This window comes from Osmerus eperlanus, chromosome 12 (assembly GCF_963692335.1).
Source record: "Osmerus eperlanus chromosome 12, fOsmEpe2.1, whole genome shotgun sequence".
Classification (NCBI taxonomy): Eukaryota; Metazoa; Chordata; class Actinopteri; order Osmeriformes; family Osmeridae; genus Osmerus; species Osmerus eperlanus.
In genome coordinates this window covers 9,332,630-9,352,629 of record NC_085029.1, presented here as the reverse complement: position 1 = coordinate 9,352,629, position 20,000 = coordinate 9,332,630, and the positions used below count along the sequence as shown (strand labels likewise).

At 46.4% G+C, this 20,000-nt stretch overlaps 1 protein-coding gene across 1 annotated transcript in view; it reads left to right on the top strand.

Moving 5' to 3' along the window:
• Positions 1-6,503: 6,503 nt before the first annotated feature.
• The window catches only part of LOC134031661 (cGMP-dependent protein kinase 1-like), a 58,802-nt gene continuing 45,305 nt past the window's right edge, over positions 6,504-20,000 (top strand). The window contains exons 1-2 of the mRNA XM_062475367.1: positions 6,504-7,038; positions 14,331-14,497. Of these exons, the coding sequence (XP_062331351.1) occupies positions 6,734-7,038; positions 14,331-14,497 (472 nt within the window). The 5' untranslated portion in view covers positions 6,504-6,733. The remainder of the gene's footprint in view (positions 7,039-14,330; positions 14,498-20,000) is intronic.

Below are 20,000 nucleotides of genomic sequence, written 5' to 3'. Positions count from 1 at the left end.
GCTGCCTCGGTCACACCGTTTCTTTATTTGCTGTTTAAAATAGTCGAACAGACGTGCTGTGACCTTTTCAGACATGCTCCACTCCATACATGTAGACAGGGAGAGGAGCAGAGAGAGAGAAAGGGAGGGTGAGAGAAGGGTTGCGGGGGGGGGGGCACTGGCACAGGGAGAGAGAGAAAGAGAGAGGGAGAAAGGAGAAAGGGAGCAAGAGGAAGGGAGGGATGGAGGGAGGGATAATTCCACATTCTACAGAGACACACGGAGGGTGATGTGCGGATGGCAGGTTGAAGCTGACTTTGTTGTCATAAGGGCCGTTCCCTGAGCGCTGGCTGGCCGGCCATCTGGATGCAGGCCCGGTAGTCCTCCAGGCCTGTCAGAGGAGAATACCTCTCTCATTCTCCTCCACAAGGTCATGGCTCCTCCGACAAACACACTCTCTAAATGTATATCCTGTACCTGTGCCACATCCACTGTGGACATGAAAGGAGCTATTCCGGGGATCTGGACAGTCTCTGCATTTGTTCTCAGTCTGCAGACACGTGTGTGTGTGTGTGTGGATGTGTGTGTATGTACATGCATGCTTATGTATTGATCTGTGTGTTTGTGCATGCACCTCAACAACAATCTGTATTGCTGTAAGTGTGTGTGTGTGTGTGCACGTGTGTGTGTATTTAGTGTGTGAGGTTCAGGAGAGCCCCGTCCAGGCATGAGTGATCGCACACAGAGCTGCGTGGAGGAGCAGGAGGAACAGGGGGAGGCCAATCGGCGTCTTAGCATCTGTTTCATCCCCTGGTAATGACAACAGCAGAGACTGTCACTCTTCACAACAACTACGAGAGAGAACAAGACTCAAAATAAACATCTTCTCTCGAACAGACAGCCACACACACACACGTGCTGTACACACAGGCAGACTGTTTCTCGGAAGACATGATTATTTCTGTGCGATTTTTTTTCTTCCAACTAAAGTGTGTTGTGTGTATTTGGCAAAGGCTCTTTCCCTGATGTACCTGTGTTTGTGTATGTGTGTATGTCTGTGTATTCTGACCACACCTTCCACACCCCCCCCTCCCTCTTCACATCCCTGACTCCACCTCTCTCGCCATTTCTGTCTCCCCCTTCTGCTCCACCCTGCAGCCAATCCCAGTCTCCATCTCCCTCTCTTCATCACTCTCTTCATCACTCTCTCCCATCGCCACAAGAAGTCCTATGCCCCGACCAGAAACACCTCTGCTGGCTCCGCCCATATTGTCTCACCCAGCCCTCATATCCGCTGGCTCCGCCCACAAGTCGCATCCGGCCCTCATATCTGCTGGCTCCAGATGAGGTCAGCAGTATTGATCTTCAACATCCTGTCTTCACTTAGAGACCAGAGAGAGAGAGAGACAGAGAAAGAGACCGAGAGAGAGGGATAAAGAGAGAGACAAAGAAAGAGCGTGAAGAGAGAGAACGACAGGAGAGAGAGAGAGAGAGAGGGAGAGAAAGAGAGAGCGAGAGTGAGGGAGGGAGGGATGGAGCAAGCGAGAGAGAGAGAGTGGTGTGGGTTACAGGAAGGAGCTGACTAGCGTCTGGCTAGCCTCCTGTGGAAGATGAGCTGTCCCCGAGGGAGGGAGAAGCTCCAGGGCTGGGCAGGGCATCTGAGAGGGGTGGCAGAGACAGCCAGCTAACGCTAGCAGCTCGGTGCATCGCACAGGAATGATGCTCTATTGATGGAAGGAGGGATGGAGAGAGGAATGGGTGGAGGGAGGGTGAGATGGAGGGAAGAAGAGAGGGAGGGAAGGTGAGATGGAGGGATGAAGAAGAAGGGATGGGTGAATGAAAGAAGGAAGGAAGGATGTATGAATGAAATGGGGGGGGGGGTGGTATAGGATGACATGTTCAAGGTGACCATTGATGCTGGAAACAATGGATGAGAACATCTATGAACCACTTAGCAGTCATAGAGGGCAAATGTCTCTCATTATCTCTCTCTCTCTCTTTCTCTCTCTTTCTCTCTCTCTCACACACTTCCTCTCTTTCTTACTTTCTCTCTTGCTCTAATCTCTGCCGTATATTAACTCACATAGCTTTGTTGGCTACTATAGCTGGGAAGAGTTCTGCTTGGGCAGTTAATTGAACATTAACCTGTGGTGATGCCAGAGCCTGAGGTTGTGCTACTGGAAACAGTGAAATATTCATGTGTTTCTGGGTAATAGAAAGTCAAGGTGATAATTGACAGGGGAGATGGATTGATCAAACGATAAGCACTTTAGCTGACTGGATGAACCATTGTGTGTTTGTTGGAATATGTGTGTGCTCCAGGAAGTGTGTGCGCGTGTGCGTTTTTGTTTGAATGAGCGTGGACGTGCACAAACCTCCATTGACCAGTGCTCCATTGATGAGCAGTAATGGATTCAGAGAATAGTAAGTGTGTGCGTGTGTGTTTGTGTGTGTGTGTGTGTGTGTGTGTGTGTGAGGAAGAATGGGGAGGGGGGTCAGACACTATGTTGCCTATGAGATCACATCTTCTGGTAAGTACAGATGCTCCTCCAATAGCATTACTGTCAACCGCTGGATCAAGTTACATAAAACGTCACCTACGTGCTCATTGATGCTATTCGAAGGAGCTAGTCTAGACTCGGCTGCAGGTCGAGAGAGTGAGAGTGATTACAGAGCGAAATACCCCGCTGTTTCCTGTCGTGTTGATCGCTGTTCTGCTTTGGACACACATAAGCTTTTTCTGCATGCGCCTTGTGTGTGTGCGTGCGTGCGTGTGTGTGTCTAGTAACAGCGAGAGGTGACCCTAGTTGCTGTGAGGGAGAGACAGAGAGCGCGCGAGCGGCCAACCCTAATTATCGTCTCCAAGAGCACCATTACTAGTCCGCGCGAGGGACGGAGGAAAGGCTGCGCTCAGCTCCCACCTCCAGCAACCGGCTTAACTTCTCGTGCTGACAGCTCCTCGGTGAGGAATAGTCTATAGTGTCGAAACAAGAGTCCCAATTCGGGGTGATTCTCCATTCGAATCAAATTTTGGAGAGGGCGAGACCTGTGAACGGTTACTTATTTCCGCTTGCCAGTCTCCCGTTTCAGCCTTGGTGAAGTTTGTCCGGGTTGTGCATGATGGGTGATCTCGAGGAAGACTTTGCCAAGATCCTGTTGATGAAAGAGGAAAGGATTAAAGACATGGAAAAACGACTTGCTGAAAAGGAAGAAGAGATCCACGAGCTGAAGCGAAAGCTGCACAAATGCCAGTCGGTTTTGCCCAGCGCGCAGGTGATCGGACCGAGAACCAGGCGCGCACAGGGCATCTCCGCGGAACCGCAAGCCTACCGGACCTTCCAGGAGTTGAACAGTGAAGCTTTCAGGAAACACTCAAAGTCTGATAGGTAGGCTATCCTTACCGTACTACTTCTACATTCATTATATCGTAATATGAATATATACGCGTAAATGTGACCAAATAACGAATGTTATGTGTGCGTACAGTAAATTGTCAATGAGCAGAACTCTTAGATCGATAGGTACTTTCATGTTTGAGGGATGCTGCATGTACGAGACAGGCAGTCTGGTTCTAATTGATTGGGTCCATCTTCCAACTCCCGTGTGCATTACACACGGAAGTGCACGGTGTAATCGGTTTGGTAGGAAGATGATTGCTGAGTCTAAACGCATTTCGGTGGATTATTAAATCATCATCAGGCTCTGTGCTTTTACGGTTTAGGGTTAGGGCAACTCTCATGCTCTTCACTATTCTTGAAAGTGGTAACTATCCATACAATAGTATTCATATTGTGATTCAAGCCTTTAGGCCTAAACTGTCACCATGGTGATAAAAAAGTCGTTGGGGTGTGAAGAGTAATTTATTCATCTGAAACGTACTTAGACCAGCTGTAGCTACAGCAGAGGCCAGCACATCACCCAAAACCACCTCATACAAGTTGTCACCTGTGGACTCCAAGTAATTAGACCCTGAAATGGTGTAGTCTTCCTTTTCAACTGGTACTGCTGTGCTTGCATGATGCACATCAGAGAAGAATCTTGTTCCAGTCCTAAAGGGGACTTTAAAAGGCATCCAGAATCAGATCAGCCATCCACCCAACATTGTATGGTTTTAAACTTTATTTCAATAATAGATTTTTTACATAATACTTAATATTTGATAATGATTGAGAGTAAATCATATTTAACTGACAATTCCCTGTAAAATAATCCAGTATATCAATGTCCCGTCATACTTGTACAGTTTTCTTTATTAGTTACACTTATATTTTATTAATTTAGCAGATACTTTCATCCCAAGCAACATACACCTATTGCACTCATGCAATAGGTGTATGTCAGGTAATCAGACAGACAGACAGGGTTTAGGCCAGGTGTGTATTTGATCTCCACCTCCCTACGGCCCCACTGGGTGGAGGCAAAAGGCTATCAGCCCCTGAGTGGGAGAGAGAAGTCATGATGAGTCTCAGCAGAGGAGCCTGGTGGCTTTACAACATCAAACGAAGAGGAGAGACGCTTCTGAATTAGTGATGGAGTGGAGCCATTAGTCAGTGATGCCTTCTGCTCTATGTCTATTGTTCTGTCTCTCTCTCTCTCTCTCTCTCTCTCTCTCTCTCTCTCTCTCTCTCTCTCTCTCTCTCTCTCTCTCTCTCTCGCTCTCTCTCTCGCTCTCTCTCTCTCGCTCTCTCACACACACACACACACACACACACACACACACCACACACTAGATCTGTCCATCTGGGCCAGAAGGCACTCACAGTTTTCTCTATCCACCTATAAGCGTCCAAATGCTGAATATGGAGCTCAACTGCAACAGATCACCACAAGGAGGCAGCACAACCTTTCTGCAGTACCAGGAGGATCCAGAGAGGCGATGGTAGAGTTTCAGTAAAGGGACAGGGGCATGCTGCATACGATTTGTTATCCAAAGTTCAGATTTCTGCATGCGATCACAGATTTGGTGTTAGTGTTGTGTATGTTGTTGTAGTGTCCCGCTTCTCATCAGACATGTTTATGATGGAGGCACACTTGACGAGCTCAGATTTCATTCTGTTCTTCTGCAGAAACGACCGAACCTATCTTGACATAGTGTATAGTATCAGTTGTTACACACACACACACTATCTCACACATACAGGCACCCACACTTACAATAATTTACAGTGATAATAAGTCCACAATGAGGGTCTGTGGTTGGTGACGGAGCACAGATTAACAAGCATCAGGGGCCTCGCCCCCCCCCTCCTCCTCCTCCTCCCCCTCCTCTTCCCCCCTAACCCTATACAGTATAATCAACAGGCTCCTTCAAAACCATTCCAACATGGGAAGTGTGTTATCTTGCGGCCCCGGACAAAGAGATGCGTGGTGTGTGGCTGTGCCTGGCTCTCAGCTCACATGCAGAACACACACTCCTCTCTCAATATTAGCATCGCTCCCCCCTCTGTCTGCCCTTCACACACACTTTGATGTTCACTGAGACCCACGTCTTGCAAATCCGCTCGGAGACACTTATCCGCGTAATGTATGCGCGTGCACACAAACAAACACACACACACACACACTTAAGGACACCCACAAATAGGCTACACGCTTAGTGACAGCAGCCACACATACGAACACCCTTCTCTTCTCCCTCAGCTTAATTAGGGCCTCTGTACTCTTCACAAACATGATGAACCGAACACTGTGGATTCAAATGAAATTCAGTCCTGGTGTCTGCTTCTGTCAGTGAAGGTCTCCTCTCTGAACACCCCCACTGACAGCACTCTAAAGGCCGCGAGTATTGATCGGCCGGAGACGCAATCTACGTACTTGCCTTTGTATGACATGAAACGAGAAAGTTGTCACCTGCCACCCGCTGTTTCTGCAACGCATTACACATCCTATAGCGCCACCCTACTGAGTTTAGCGCTTGCCATGGCATTGCATGGCCAGATGAGGGCGCTGGAGACCCTCCGACGGGCTCGCTGTCCTCAGGTGCCATCACAATACGGCAGTCCAACACAGACCAGGTTAAAGTCAACAGGTAGAGGAGACAACAGACAGTAAAACTGTAAGACAGTAAGACAACAGACCGGAACTCCATGGCTATTCCGATGTTATGGCCTGACTGATATGGATAAGGAGCAATAGTTATTGGTGGTGTTGATAATCTAGTTGTGTTGGCATGGTGATGTGAGCTGGGGATCAGAAAGGGAGTGGTAAATCCAATACGCAGACGTTTTATGTTCATCTCAGATTACTGAAGGGATAATATATTAAATTGTATTCTACTCGGTACAAGCTACAGTCTTGTCTGGTTTGAGCTAGTAATCTGGATCATACCCCATTGACGTGTGTGTGTGTCAGGGTCTGCGTACGCGAGAGCGTTACCTATTTACCTCTGTGGGTGGTGAGGTCGGAGTCTCGAGGTGAGCATCTAACTTGTTCCACGCTCTTGGAGGGGTGCGCTGCGCGCGCGTAAACTCGATTTGGATATTGACGTATGAGGGCAGTAGAATGAATGCTGCGTGAAACTTCAGCTTGTTGCGAGAGCAATGGTTGGGATAACATTGTTTCGGCGTATCGGTCGACCTCTCATTGGAAACTCTCACTAGAGAGCTTCGCAGACTCGCGGCAAGCCTTGGGAAACCCGGATGATCTTGTGCATTTGTCTCGTGGTAGGGAACAAGGGAGGTTGCTTCACACATAGACACCGCTCGGATAATTTACAAAGTTAGTTCGAGCCGGGGTGAGTTGCGGACTGGAAACCATGGGCACTTTACGCGATCTCCAGTACGCGCTCCAGGAGAAGATAGAGGAGCTGCGACAACGAGACGCACTCATCGACGAACTGGAGCTGGAGTTGGATCAGAAGGACGAATTGATTCAGAAGCTTCAAAACGAACTGGATAAATACCGATCCGTTATCAAACCGGCGACGCAACAAGTCCACAAGCAGAGTATTCTAAGAGAACAGCACCGGACCAAGAGGCAGGCGATATCCGCGGAACCAACTGCCTTTGACATCCACGATCTCAGTCAAGTCACTCTGCCCTTCTACCCAAAGAGCCCCCAGTAGGTCTTAATATAAGCGTTTTATATGATTAGCTTAAACCCATGATTTTTGACACATTTACGAGCTACTTTGTGCATTACAGCAGCTGGTACTGAACTAGTCGCATTGTTTACCGTTAAGCTTAACACATGCAAAATAAACCCAAATAAGTGGTTTTCAATTCCCTGAAATTGAAAAGGAGATGGTTATCACCGCTGGGTTTATGACGTATTTGTTTCAGTTGCTGTGGTGGACGTTGAGGTTGTGAATTGGGCAGTGACATCATATCCTTTGGTTAAGACAGGCTAATGACAGCAAACCGGACTGCTCAATTCAGTATCACTGAAACTCTCCCTGTCTGATGGCCCTCATGTTGACACACTGAGAGGTGAAACCCAGTGTACACGTCACCCTCTCTTATAGAATGACACCAACGTTATCTCTGCATACCTTTGCATTAAAACAGTGTTATTTTCTTCACATGCAAACTCAGAGATACAATCCACCAGCGGCCCCATCTCTGAAAGATACACTGAAGCTATTTGGTTATGTTTGAATAGGAATAGCCGGAACTTTTCATGTAGATGAAAGTCCTCTGATGACAATGGAACAATGCTGACTGGTGCTGTCTTCGGTTACTGTGCAGGTCAGCTGGGGAACGTCTAGACGTCTGTGTTGGTTCCTTGTGGTTCTGACCCATGAGCTGTCCCTGCTGTCAGTCAGTCTGGGGGACGTGCTCAATAATTCACTGGCTAGACTTCTCTTTAGAGGACACCAATGGGCTCTCTGGTTCAGCTGTTATAGTGTGTGTGTGTGTGTTGTTTTGGTGACGTGTGGAGTGCCTTCAGCTTTCTGTCCAAACATATGAATGGATGTCACCCCATTAATTTCCTGTGAGTCTTCTCTGCTTGCTGTAGGGGTAATATCAGTGAGTTGTCTGTGCTAGTACTGTGTGCTTGTAATTCCATCTCTCCATTCTCTTGACTGGGATTCAATTGAACCTGCCATGTGCTACTCAGACACAATAATTATGACTCAGGTTAAATATTATTTATGTTGGCAACCCTTTAACCTTCCCCTCCCACCCCTCTCACTAACATACACACACGCACGCACGCACACACTCACACACACACACACGGTCTAAATAAGACTAAAGTAGCCTCCATTGACTCAGCCTTCCTAGAAGCCAATCACACAACATCATCCTCCAGCCTGTTTAATTGGCCACACAGCAGGAATCTGCCACACAGCACAAACATATTCTAGCTTAAACCTTCTTGGCTTCCATTCGACAACACCATGGCCCCTTGCTGCCCAGTGTCTAACAAAGGCTTGTTCAGTGTGCGGTAACACGACATTGGTTGTCATCCCAGCCACGCCCACGCCCATGCCCACGCTCACGCCCACGTGGAGCAAGCTGACTTTGTTTTACAACTCACCACCGCTATTTCTGACACTGCGTGGGATGTAAACGATAATCACAGTGTTGGCTGCGTCCCCCTGGAAGCTATGCTGAGGCCCTGGGGGGCCAGCAGACAGATCTGCTCCAGTATTACCACACTTGAGAGATTCATTAGTTGAGTTTTGTTTGTGGGCAGATAAGTCAGTGAGACTGGGCTGTTTTTGTTTTTCCAAAAAGAGACATTGTGTCAGTGACTGCAGTGTTCGCAGTGTGTGTTGCTGAGACTACAGCGTTCACAGCATGTGTTACCATTACTACAGTGTACACAGCACGTGTTACCATGACTACCGTATTGGTTGCATGCTACAGTGTCCCTGTCAGCCTGTCCAGTCGCATTAGCATCTCATTTGGTTATTGGGGGGGGGGGGGGGGGGGGTGACAGTTTACATGGTGTTCTGTCACTGAAGCAAAGCTAGACAAAGCTAACATTTAGCTTATTAAAATAGCTCCACATGGTGGGAGCTTGTTGATTGTCACCAATGCTTGATTTGCGTAGATTTGACTGGCTTATAAACTAATCTATGGGCTTGAATACGTTTGTCAAAATGTGACACTTTGTAAGGTGTTAAACAGTTAAATAGCTAGTGAGGTCTAATGGGTCTAAGGCCCCCTTTAGGAATGTCCCCTTATCACCGAGCCAGCATACCTTCTCCTTTTAAGGGAACCTTTCTCTGTTATCCCTGCTTTCCACTGCTTGAGGGACACGTTTCTGAGAGACGCAGGAAATGAACAATGAGCAGGGAGGGAGGCGAGGTATGCTGACCAGTGCCTCTACGGGGGGTCGGCTTCACAGAGGACTTTAAGCACAGACTCTACCCACACACACACACACACACACAAGCACACACACACACACACACACACACACACACACACACACACACACACACACACACACACACACACACACACACACACACACACACACACACACACACAGCTCTGCCAGCCCTGTCATGTCCACTGCCTGTCTGATGTATTCATCACTCCATCTGGTGGGACCGTGGTCGGTGCCTCCATCCTGGCCTGCCAGCCTCATTACTGTAGAGCTCACTCACCAACCATAAAGGTCGACTTGACCACATCCCCCCTGGCTTCCCTTGTCTCTCTCTGTTCATTTTCACCCCTTTGTTACCCCTTCCCTCTTTGACTGTGTTCCTCTGTCCCTTTTCTTCCCCTCCTTCGCTCAATCCTTCCATTTATCCCTCATGCTTGCACTCCAAATAGCCCCCTGGTCCCACTCTTCAAAGGACCTTTCTGGCTGGTCACCAAGGGGTCTGCTACCACCTGGAGACGTCTCTGTGTGTGTGTGTGTGTGTAGGTGTGCCAGAGAGTGCCCCTGCGTGTGTGTGTGTGTGTATGTCAACATGTGTGCACGTATGACTGTCTATGTGTGTACATGTGTGTATGTCAACGTGTGTGCACGTATGACTGTCTATGTGTGTACATGTGTGTGTATGTCAACGTGTGTGCACGTATGACTGTCTATGTGTGTACATGTGTGTGTATGTCAACGTGTGTGCACGTATGACTGTCTATGTGTGTACATGTGTGTGTATGTCAACGTGTGTGCACGTATGACTGTCTATGTGTGTACATGTGTGTGTATGTCAACGTGTGTGCACGTATGACTGTCTATGTGTGTACATGTGTGTGTATGTCAACGTGTGTGCACGTATGACTGTCTATGTGTGTACATGTGTGTGTATGTCAACGTGTGTGCACGTATGACTGTCTATGTGTGTACATGTGTGTGTATGTCAACGTGTGTGCACGTATGACTGTCTATGTGTGTACATGTGTGTGTATGTCAACGTGTGTGCACGTATGACTGTCTATGTGTGTACATGTGTGTGTATGTCAACGTGTGTGCACGTATGACTGTCTATGTGTGTACATGTGTGTGTATGTCAACGTGTGTGCACGTATGACTGTCTATGTGTGTACATGTGTGTGTATGTCAACGTGTGTGCACGTATGACTGTCTATGTGTGTACATGTGTGTGTATGTCAACGTGTGTGCACGTATGACTGTCTATGTGTGTACATGTGTGTGTATGTCAACGTGTGTGCACGTATGACTGTCTATGTGTGTACATGTGTGTGTATGTCAACGTGTGTGCACGTATGACTGTCTATGTGTGTACATGTGTGTGTATGTCAACGTGTGTGCACGTATGACTGTCTATGTGTGTACATGTGTGTGTATGTCAACATGTGTGCCCTCGTACTCCCTTCCTTCATAGTCTGTGTGTCTGTAAGCCACTGTGTGAAACAGTGTGTGTTGCATGCTCTATTCCCACGTGTGTGTGTGTGTGTGTGTTTGTGTGTGTGTGTAGGTGTGTATGTGAGTTTGTGTAGATGTGTGTGCGTGTGTGTGTCTGTGTGTGTCTGTGCGACACCACCTGGAGTGCAGCCTTCCAAGGGGAATATAACTAATGGTGTTCTTCTGTTGAGCTCCTGCTCTGAAGTGTCTCTCTCCACCTGTTGGTGACTCACTCTGGGCCTGACGACAGGATTTAACTGGCTGAATCGACCCTCTGAGGGACAGCAAAGACACAGTATATCACTTACAATTAGACCCAGCTAATGAGTTGTTTATTGAATGTATGGTCAACTGGACAGACTGGGTAGATAAAAGGTGGGGCAGTGAATTATTGGGTTGGTTCTCTCAATGGACAATCCATTGTACTTGTCCATTGATATCATTATAGTTTAGACTAGCCTGGAGAGTTGAAGTGGAGGTGGCAAATATTACGTTTATATTTTTTAATTGTATTCATGTAGCAGACAGTTTGATCCAAAGCAATGTAGAACATACAGCAGAAGATCAAGGATCAGAAGTGCACAGATCTCCTTTATCAATATCTGTTGTATTAGCGGATATTATTGGGTGAAAATATCCTCAATGCTTTATCCACAATATAGAGCTCTGGGTACAGTGACATTAAAATCAGTTCTTTCAGTCTGAAAGCATATACAAATTTTATGAAGGCTATATCACAATAGTTTTTTTCTGTTCTTTGACAGGTTGTTAATGGCTGTTCCAGTAACATGGATAGACCCCAAGTCTTCCTGTCAAAATGTCTTAATTTAGTCCATTCTTAAATGTCACAGGCTGTCAACCTGGCACATATCCTATTATGAATACGGTTCTCAAGAATGGAAATGAAGGAATGATTAATTTGTAGTTATGCGTGGTTTGGTTTCAATCTCTCATTCACAGCTAGCTTTCTGTACTGAGGTGGAAAGAGACCGACCGACAGTAAGAGAGAGGAGAGTGAGACAGTGGAAGAAAGGAGATCATGTGTGCAAAAGAGAGATTGAGAAAGTAAAAGTGACAGAGAGACAGAGAGAGAGAGAAACATAGAGATAGAGAGAGAGACAGAGAGGGGGGGAGATGGTGTCAGAAATATTAATCTTTACCAAGCATTGCACATTCGTCAGTCGGTGAACAAGTTAAGAAAGCTTTATTGCTTGCGGCCGCAAGGAGACAAAACATCACACGCCATTGTGCTACAAAGTTTGTCTGCTAGCATGTTGTGCTAGCTAGCTATTTAAACAGAACCGCTCTTGACAGTTATTGGCTAAAACAAAGGCATGCAAATGTCCCATGGCTTTTCCTTCATTGGCTCCCTTGCATAGACCTTGCGCGCGTGTGTGCGTGCGTGTGTACGTCATCAACCCTAGTTGAATCTCTGGTTCTGGTGTCGTAAAAGCTCAACCCCCCAAACATCCTCTCAGCCTTAGTCTGTAACAAATGCTCACCCTTCCCCCAGGTCAAGATAAGGGCCCAGTATGTTTACATAAGCCCAGAGTTAATTCAGGGGTATCCTCTCCTTGCACGCAAAGCTAAACACAGTATCATTCTTATACAGGATAAAGACTTACATCTTTAACTTTTCTGACAGATGGAGAGACCATACTGGACTGCATCTTTTTGTTGAGATTGAACCGAATTCAATGTGAATTGAAATATTTTATACTGGGCTCATATTTCTGCATTTCCAGCAGCCTGTAATTACAAAGTAGTCAATGGAGAATGATATGGTTCTGTCATCGCCTTACCAGAGTTGTCACTGCGTGCTCCACAATCTTAGAAAACATAAAACCAGATTATTTTTAAACTGAGTCCTATGAGAATTGTCTTTATTTAAAGAAGAGAAGCCTAGCAGGGTAAAAGGAACCCTTTTATCAAAACAAAGGTTCTAGCTACAACTGCTTCCCCACACAACAATTTCCTCCAAACAGAAAATTGTTGACAATATGTGAGGAACTTTCATCCCAAGGCAGAATAGTCCTTATCTCCTAACTCAACACCCTGCTCCAAAGGCATAGTCATTGTCTTACGGTGGGGACAACAAAATACAGAATCACAAAGTGGAGGAAAAAACACAATTTCTAACTCATAACCTTTCTTTTCTATTGAGTTTTGTAGCTTTGGGGAAGCAAAGTGTTTCCGCTCAGTGAGAATCACTAAGGTGGCGGATGGTATTGAGCTAATTTCGACGCTCCTCTGAAGGCCTGATCCATCTCTCTCCCAGCACTGCGGGGACCTGCTTTGGCCTGAGAACACCCAGGTTTCCAGACCACTAGGTTCTAACTCGGAGGGTTCCGAGTGCTCTTCAGTGTTCTATTTCCGTAGTTACCCCCCCCCCCCCCACCCCCCCGCAGAGGGGTGTTAACTTGAGGCTGAAGGGGACTGACAGAGGTTGGATAGCTGCAGCATTCAAGTGCAGCCTTGGGCTCAGAGCTAATGCTGCGTAGCGGGGTATCTCAGCTTGGCATCCGCCCGTCTCTCTCTGTCTCCTCAGGGTTTGGCCTCTCTTAGCAGCGTAGCCAGGGTCAGCAGGGGGCCCAATCTCAAACCATTACTCGAACAAACCCAATCACAGGGAACCAGGCTGTGTGTGTGTAAGCGTTGCTCTGTAGAAACAGGGTCAATGGGATGATTGTGATGGTGAAGCCTCAGCTCTTGTTCTTATCTTCTCAGTGAATGAGACGACCTGGGCCGGGTCATTTTAGCATGTCATCGCGACCCAGGAGGGATGGAGAGATCTCCCGGTGAAATGACAGAATGATGGAGGGATACAGAGATGTCATCATCCCCTGAGGACTGCCCTTCACTCCCTCAACTAGCAGGACAAGGGCTGGGATTAGATTACATGTATTCTCTCTTCTTTGGGCAGGTACTCCTAGTACAGGACCTAGTACAGGACTCTCTCTCTCTCTCTCTCTCTCTCTCTCTTCTCTCTCTCTCTCTCTCTCTCTCTATCTTTTTCTCTGTTCTCTATTCCTGCTTTCTTTCTTTCATAGTACATCAATCTTCCTCTCTCCCCCCCACACTCTCTCTCTGCCCCCCCCCCCCCCTCCTCCCTCCTGCCTCCTCTCCTGTCATTGAAGAGCATGTTAGTTCTAAGTGGTTGAACAGAATCCTATCTGGGACGCTTGTGAATCTACAGATTAAATGGCGTGTCTGTGAAGGGAGTCTGTCACAACAGGCGTCCAGCTGTCAGAGAGCCAGGTAGATGGAGCTTGCTCATGTGAACGGTGGTGTCGGCAAATTGTTTTGACTTAAACTTTTTGGAGAGTTTAGGGTGTGTGGGATGAAAGTATGAACGTTTCAGAGTTGTGAACTGTTCTGTTTGAATTCAAAGTTAAGACTTTCTTCTCACGCTTACGCCTTCACCGTGGGCCTACGTCGGAAACAATATCCGTTGACTGCTAAATGTTGTTTATACAGTATAAAGTATTTGTCAAACCTTCTCACCATCCTCCCTGTCCTCTTATGCACTTGTTGAATAAACATCTCATCTCCTCTCGTCTCTTCTCCTTTCCTCTCTTCAGATCCAAGGCCTTGATCAAGGAGGCCATCCTGGACAATGACTTCATGAAGAACCTGGAGATGTCCCAGATCCAGGAGATAGTGGATTGCATGTACCCGGTGGAGTACGGCAAGGACAGCTGCATCATCAAGGAGGGGGACGTGGGCTCACTGGTCTACGTCATGGAAGGTGAGAACTACAGGCAGCAGGAGGGTATATGATCGATTCATCGTGTTTAAAAGGGAATGTGTACAATTGATTAATCGTGTTTAACAGGAGGGTATGCGGTCGATTTATCATGTTTTACAGGAGGGTATACAATTGATGAATCCTGTTTACAGGATACTGAATACAATTTGTATTATAATTGAAACATTTGAGAGTCATTGTGCGCTCAGAAGCAGTACTCTACGGACTCTCCCTCAGGATGTTTAGACAACCGTCTGTGGTTCCAGAACCTCTTGGTGTTTCGTCAATGTTGACCTGGTCCTCAGAGGTCATGGTCCAATGAGGCGCACTTGAGAATACCATTCTGGCTCTCTCCTATCCTCTTCTGTGTTCTCTTCTCTTCTCTCCTCTTCTCTCCTCCCTGCTCTGTTCTCCAATTTAAGAGAGAGATCGTTCTGAATATAAACATGTATTAGGTCAGGGACATAGAAGAATGTGTTGATATGTCTGAAAACCCTTTGAAGAGTGTGTTATCTGTCATAGGGTCATCACGTAGTGGGGATAGGTGTGTGTGAGGGGGGTGTGGAGTGTGTGTGGAGTGGTGTGTTTGAGGGATATTTCACCTTGCGCTTGAAGAGGTGCATTTGGAGATGGACAAACATTACCCAGCATGCTCAAAACAGCTCCATGACAAGTAGTTAGCATTAGCGCTTCAGGTGAGTGGACCCGCTTTCCAGCGATCTACTTTAGCTAGACCGCTCACGTAACAAAACAGAGCACTAAATCTATAAGTACACAAACAGAGAGCTAGGTTTTATTTTGCATTTGGGCTGTGGTGAATCTCGACTGAAAATGAATTCCCACCTGACAGGTAATAACCACAGTCATCAGTGCCCACGGAGCAGTCAGAACAGAGGGAGGTTCTGTTCATTGTGAGGTAATAATAGGTTGAACAGCAGGGTATCTATCGAGGCGAGACGTCGGCTGTCAGGGAACACAAAATGGGTCAAGCTAAAATAAACACGGCGGTTTCAATCAGCGCCACCCCGCCAGTGCCAGCCTGTGGGGCAGCACTTTCTAGAAGTTAGTTTTTAGTGTAGTTAGTAATGCATGTGTGTGTGTGTGTGTGCATATGTGTGTGCATGTGCGTTTGTGTATGTGTGCAGTATGTGCATGTGTGTGCGTGCGTGTGTGTGTCTGTGTGTGTTCATGTCTGTATTCTTGTCAAATGTATTTTTCCAGTCAATGATAATACAAATGCCTGTTGTCATCGGTCAGTTAACTATCCTAAGTGTGCTGTTATCTGAACAGTGTGTGTGTGCCGGAAATATAAAGAGGATAATAGTGGTGGCTAATAGCCTTCCTTGTGCCCTGTAAATGTGAGAGAGGCATCCTGCTGTTCCCTCCACATGGGCAGTCACTAGCCTAAACAGCCTCATTTACATACTGTACACACTGCACGTATGTGTGTGTTTGTGTGTGGGTGTGCGTGTGTGTGTGTGTTTGTTTGTCCCAATTCTCATTCTCTTCTGATACTTTATTGAGAGGTCCATGTTGCTAATGACGCTGATGTGGATGCTGGTTGGCTGGCTGAACGCTCAGCCTGTTAGTAATCACTTAGCCTGACGCTGCTATGCTCATGCATGGAGAGATCAGGGCCAGCCAATGAACATTAGGCATCACACACTTACACACGCACACGCACACGCACACACACACACACACACTTGTGGAATTGACATTCCTCACTATTACGGATGGAATACCAAAACTCCATTCTGTCCTCTGTGTGTGTGTGTGTGTCTCAGAAATTGAAATCCGCTGTGCTTGTGTCTGTCCTCCAGATTTACTGTCAGACACACCCAGGAAGAGGAAGCCATTCATCCTTAAAGAGAGCAGTGATCATGATTGACTGTGATGAGGACTGCTATATTTGATACTTCTGCGTTGCCTGTTACTTTTTTGGTGTGTATTTGTGTATGTTTTTCTGCATGTGTGTGTGTGTGTGCCTTTCTTACTTTGTGGGTGTGTGTGTGTGGGGGGGATATTTATGTGTGTATGTGTGTGTGTGTGTGTGTGAAGGAAGGTTTCTTTCGGTGTGTCTGTGTGTGTGTGTGTGTTTGTGATATTTAAATTGGATGAAACTGTGGAACTCATTAATTCTGTTTTTGGAAAGGCCCAGATGTAGCGGATATGTGCTGTGCTGACTTAAAGCCAAAATGTAGCAGCCCCTTAACCATCAGAAAACAAGATGCTAAACTGTCTCCGGTTGCATAGCAACCTTACCGATGCTCAAGCTTGGCTCCGGCGTTTTATTTACATTCACATGAATATACAAATCGGTTAGGATCTGGGAACTGCCTTGTGGCTCCTATATACCTCCTATATAAATATTGACAGCTGCTCATGTAAACATCAACACAAGCCTTTACAGCTGCGCTGTATGTGAGAGACATTGAGGTCTCTGTCCTGTTGACATGTTTGCTGTGGTCTTAGACCCATGTGATGTCTTGGGGAGAACATGCTGTAGACAAACACACCAGTATGCACGCCTTCCTGCCCAGGTGGGGGCTGGGAGATGTAGTTCAGGTGAGCCAACAGCCCATGCAACCTCCGATGCAAGTGATCTATGAAGAGCAACGCAAGCTCTTTGGGATGTGGATGGGAAACTCTGGGCCTGAGAAGTAAATGATGGGTGTGTATTCGCATGTGAATTGAGAATTTAGATCTGTGCAGATTGTTAAACGAACCCCAAAGTTACTTTGCATCAAAGTGGAGGGCTCTTGTGAACTCAGTCACACAGACTGTAAGGGTACAAAGCACATTTCTGGTATTCAAAAACTTTCTGTTTGTACCTCGCCCACCTCCCAAACACCTCAGCCTACACACACTCACAAACAAATAGACACACTTATGCCAACAAGATGGGATTCTTCCAAAGATACGCTAATCGTATCTCCCTTAACCGCTACTGGAAGAACAACCACAACCCGTTTAATTCCAGGTCTCCTCCCACACAGAATAAATGGTCAGTAATCAGCATTGAAAATTCAAATGTTCCTCTAATACGTTCCATGCACTTCCATGCTCAGAGAGCAATAATTCACCATTTATGTGCAAATGGACCCCGTCAGTCTCCCTGTTCGGGAGGAATAGATGAGAGGAAGAGAAGAATAGAAAGGAGAGGGGAAGGAAATGATTTCAATGAAAAGGAGAATTGGGACGTGAATAGCTGTTCCGTGGCCCGGTAGATAGATGCGCTCCTTTCGTCTCTTCAACATTAGCATGCCAAGGACGGGTTCATTTAGACCTTAGCGTATTCATGGCTGTTTTCAACACACAGGTTGTACCACTCAACATTTGCATTAGAACGTAATTTGTTTTCTAGCACCTCATGATATCTCCAGAGAGAAAGAGTGATAAAGATAGAACGAAAGAGGTAGGTGTGTCTGTATGAGACTGAGAGAGAGCGAGAGATAAGGAGAGAGAGAGGGATGGAAAGAGAGAGAGAGAAAAGGTAGAGAGCTAGAGATAACTAGAGAGGGAGGGATGGAGAGATGAAGGAAGAGACAGAAAAATAGAGATATATCTGTATCTCCCTTTTGCTCTCTCTCTCCCTTATTCTGTCTACCTATCTTTCTCCTTCAATCTCTTTTCCTATCTATCTCTCTCTCCCTATCTATCTCTCTCCCTCTTTCTCCCTCGCTCTTTTCTCTCTCTCCCTATCTCTCTCTTTCTCGGTCTCTCTGTAGCTGTGCACAGAGCTGTACGCATGGAAAGGCTATCATACAAAGACTTCAACTGGATGAGAGATTTTGTAAGCATCTAAATCGTGAATGCACCGATGCACGACAGTGTTTTGGAGGCTAAGCGTGACGGACAGGATGTCATCTTCCCTAAAGTGCCACAGATCCACCACTGTAGCCCGCCGAACCAGTGTTGGGCGTCTTCAGCAATGGAGCCTTACCAGATCTAGTCAAAGCATGTTACAACCCAGACACCCAACCACTGTCACAGCTACGTAAACTCCTGGCAAGTCAGGAACCAAGCAATATTTCTAGCTTAACTACCAGAAAAGATTTAGTGCTTGGTGTTTAGAGTGCTTGGGGAGTGCTTGTTTTATGATGAAGGGTTTTTGTTGCAAGGGGTCAGCCCACTTCTTTTACAGTTAGGTCGTAACTGTCTTTACTTTCAAGTGTTTCTTTCAACTGTGATGCAAATCAAACATACTTTTTATAACTTTCAACTGTGACAAAAATCAAACAAACTTCAGTTACTTTCACTTGAGACCCAAATAAAATGCACCTCTACTGAAATAATGTTCCACTGTGATACAAATATCTCTGTGTGTGTCTCTCTCTCTCTTTATATACAATCATACCACTCTCTCCGGTCTCTTAAGTGTCAATTAGGAGAACCTTACCACATGTGGATTTCACTTACACAGAGGCCTGACTCATACACAAGCACACAGACATACAGACACACACACAAACACACACACACACACACACTGTCATGATTGGATACCTGCACACTCCAACTGGGTCATCATTTGGGCTATCAGACCATTTACTAGCCCACTTCAGCTCTGATAGAGAGAGCCCTTCACCTTTGACTACTGTCAATTAACTGACCACACCATACCATACCATTATCCTAACCTGTGGATGCAAAACAGAGCGAGAGAGAGAAAGAGAGAGAGTAGAGAGAGAGAGAGAGAGAGATACTGTCGGAAGACGAGAAAGGAAGCCACAGAGTGAGAGAGCATTAGAGGAGGAGATATGGAGCATTGTTGCTAAGCTACATTAGATTTGCGTCATGCAACTCTTAGGCACATCTGGGCTTGACTGGTTAGCATCCATGCCTGCCCCCAAGGGTTTGAAATGAACGTATTTTATTGTCACATCAAGCATGTTAGTCTGTTTTTATACTAATGTTAATATCAGTCATCAATGGCCAGCTTGTGAGATAAGCACAGTCATTTAAGATCATTATTCATTTTAGGTAGGCTGTTTATTGAAGACGCCGTGTAAAATATTCCCTCTGCTTCACTAATTATTTTCACACTAACCTGTAAGCCCGCAGAGCTTGCGTGGGAGTGTGTGTGAGAGAGGGAGAGACACCAAACCAGCTCAGCTCTCCATCCATTAGGGAGTGCATGTGTTTGTGGGGCCTAATGAGCCTCTCTAGGCTCAGTATTAAAGGTGTAATGATACACACACATGCTGTTGCTCTTTTGGGGTGTGTGTGTGTGTGTGTGAGTATTTTCTGTGTGTGCATGCATGTGTGTGTATGTGTGTATGGTGCTGTGTATGCAAACAGGCTATAGAGAAGAGATGACGTGGTACGAAATGCTAACTGTAGATTACATAATTCAAACTACCCCGCTTGTTCAGACAAATGGAAAAGAGAGTGTGGCTCTTTCTCCCCTCCTCCTTTGGCTTCAGGAACAGCAGGGGCGCTTTATCCGTGGATTTAAAGGTGCCCGGGAAAGGAGCAGAGAGAGGAGGAGAGAAGGAGG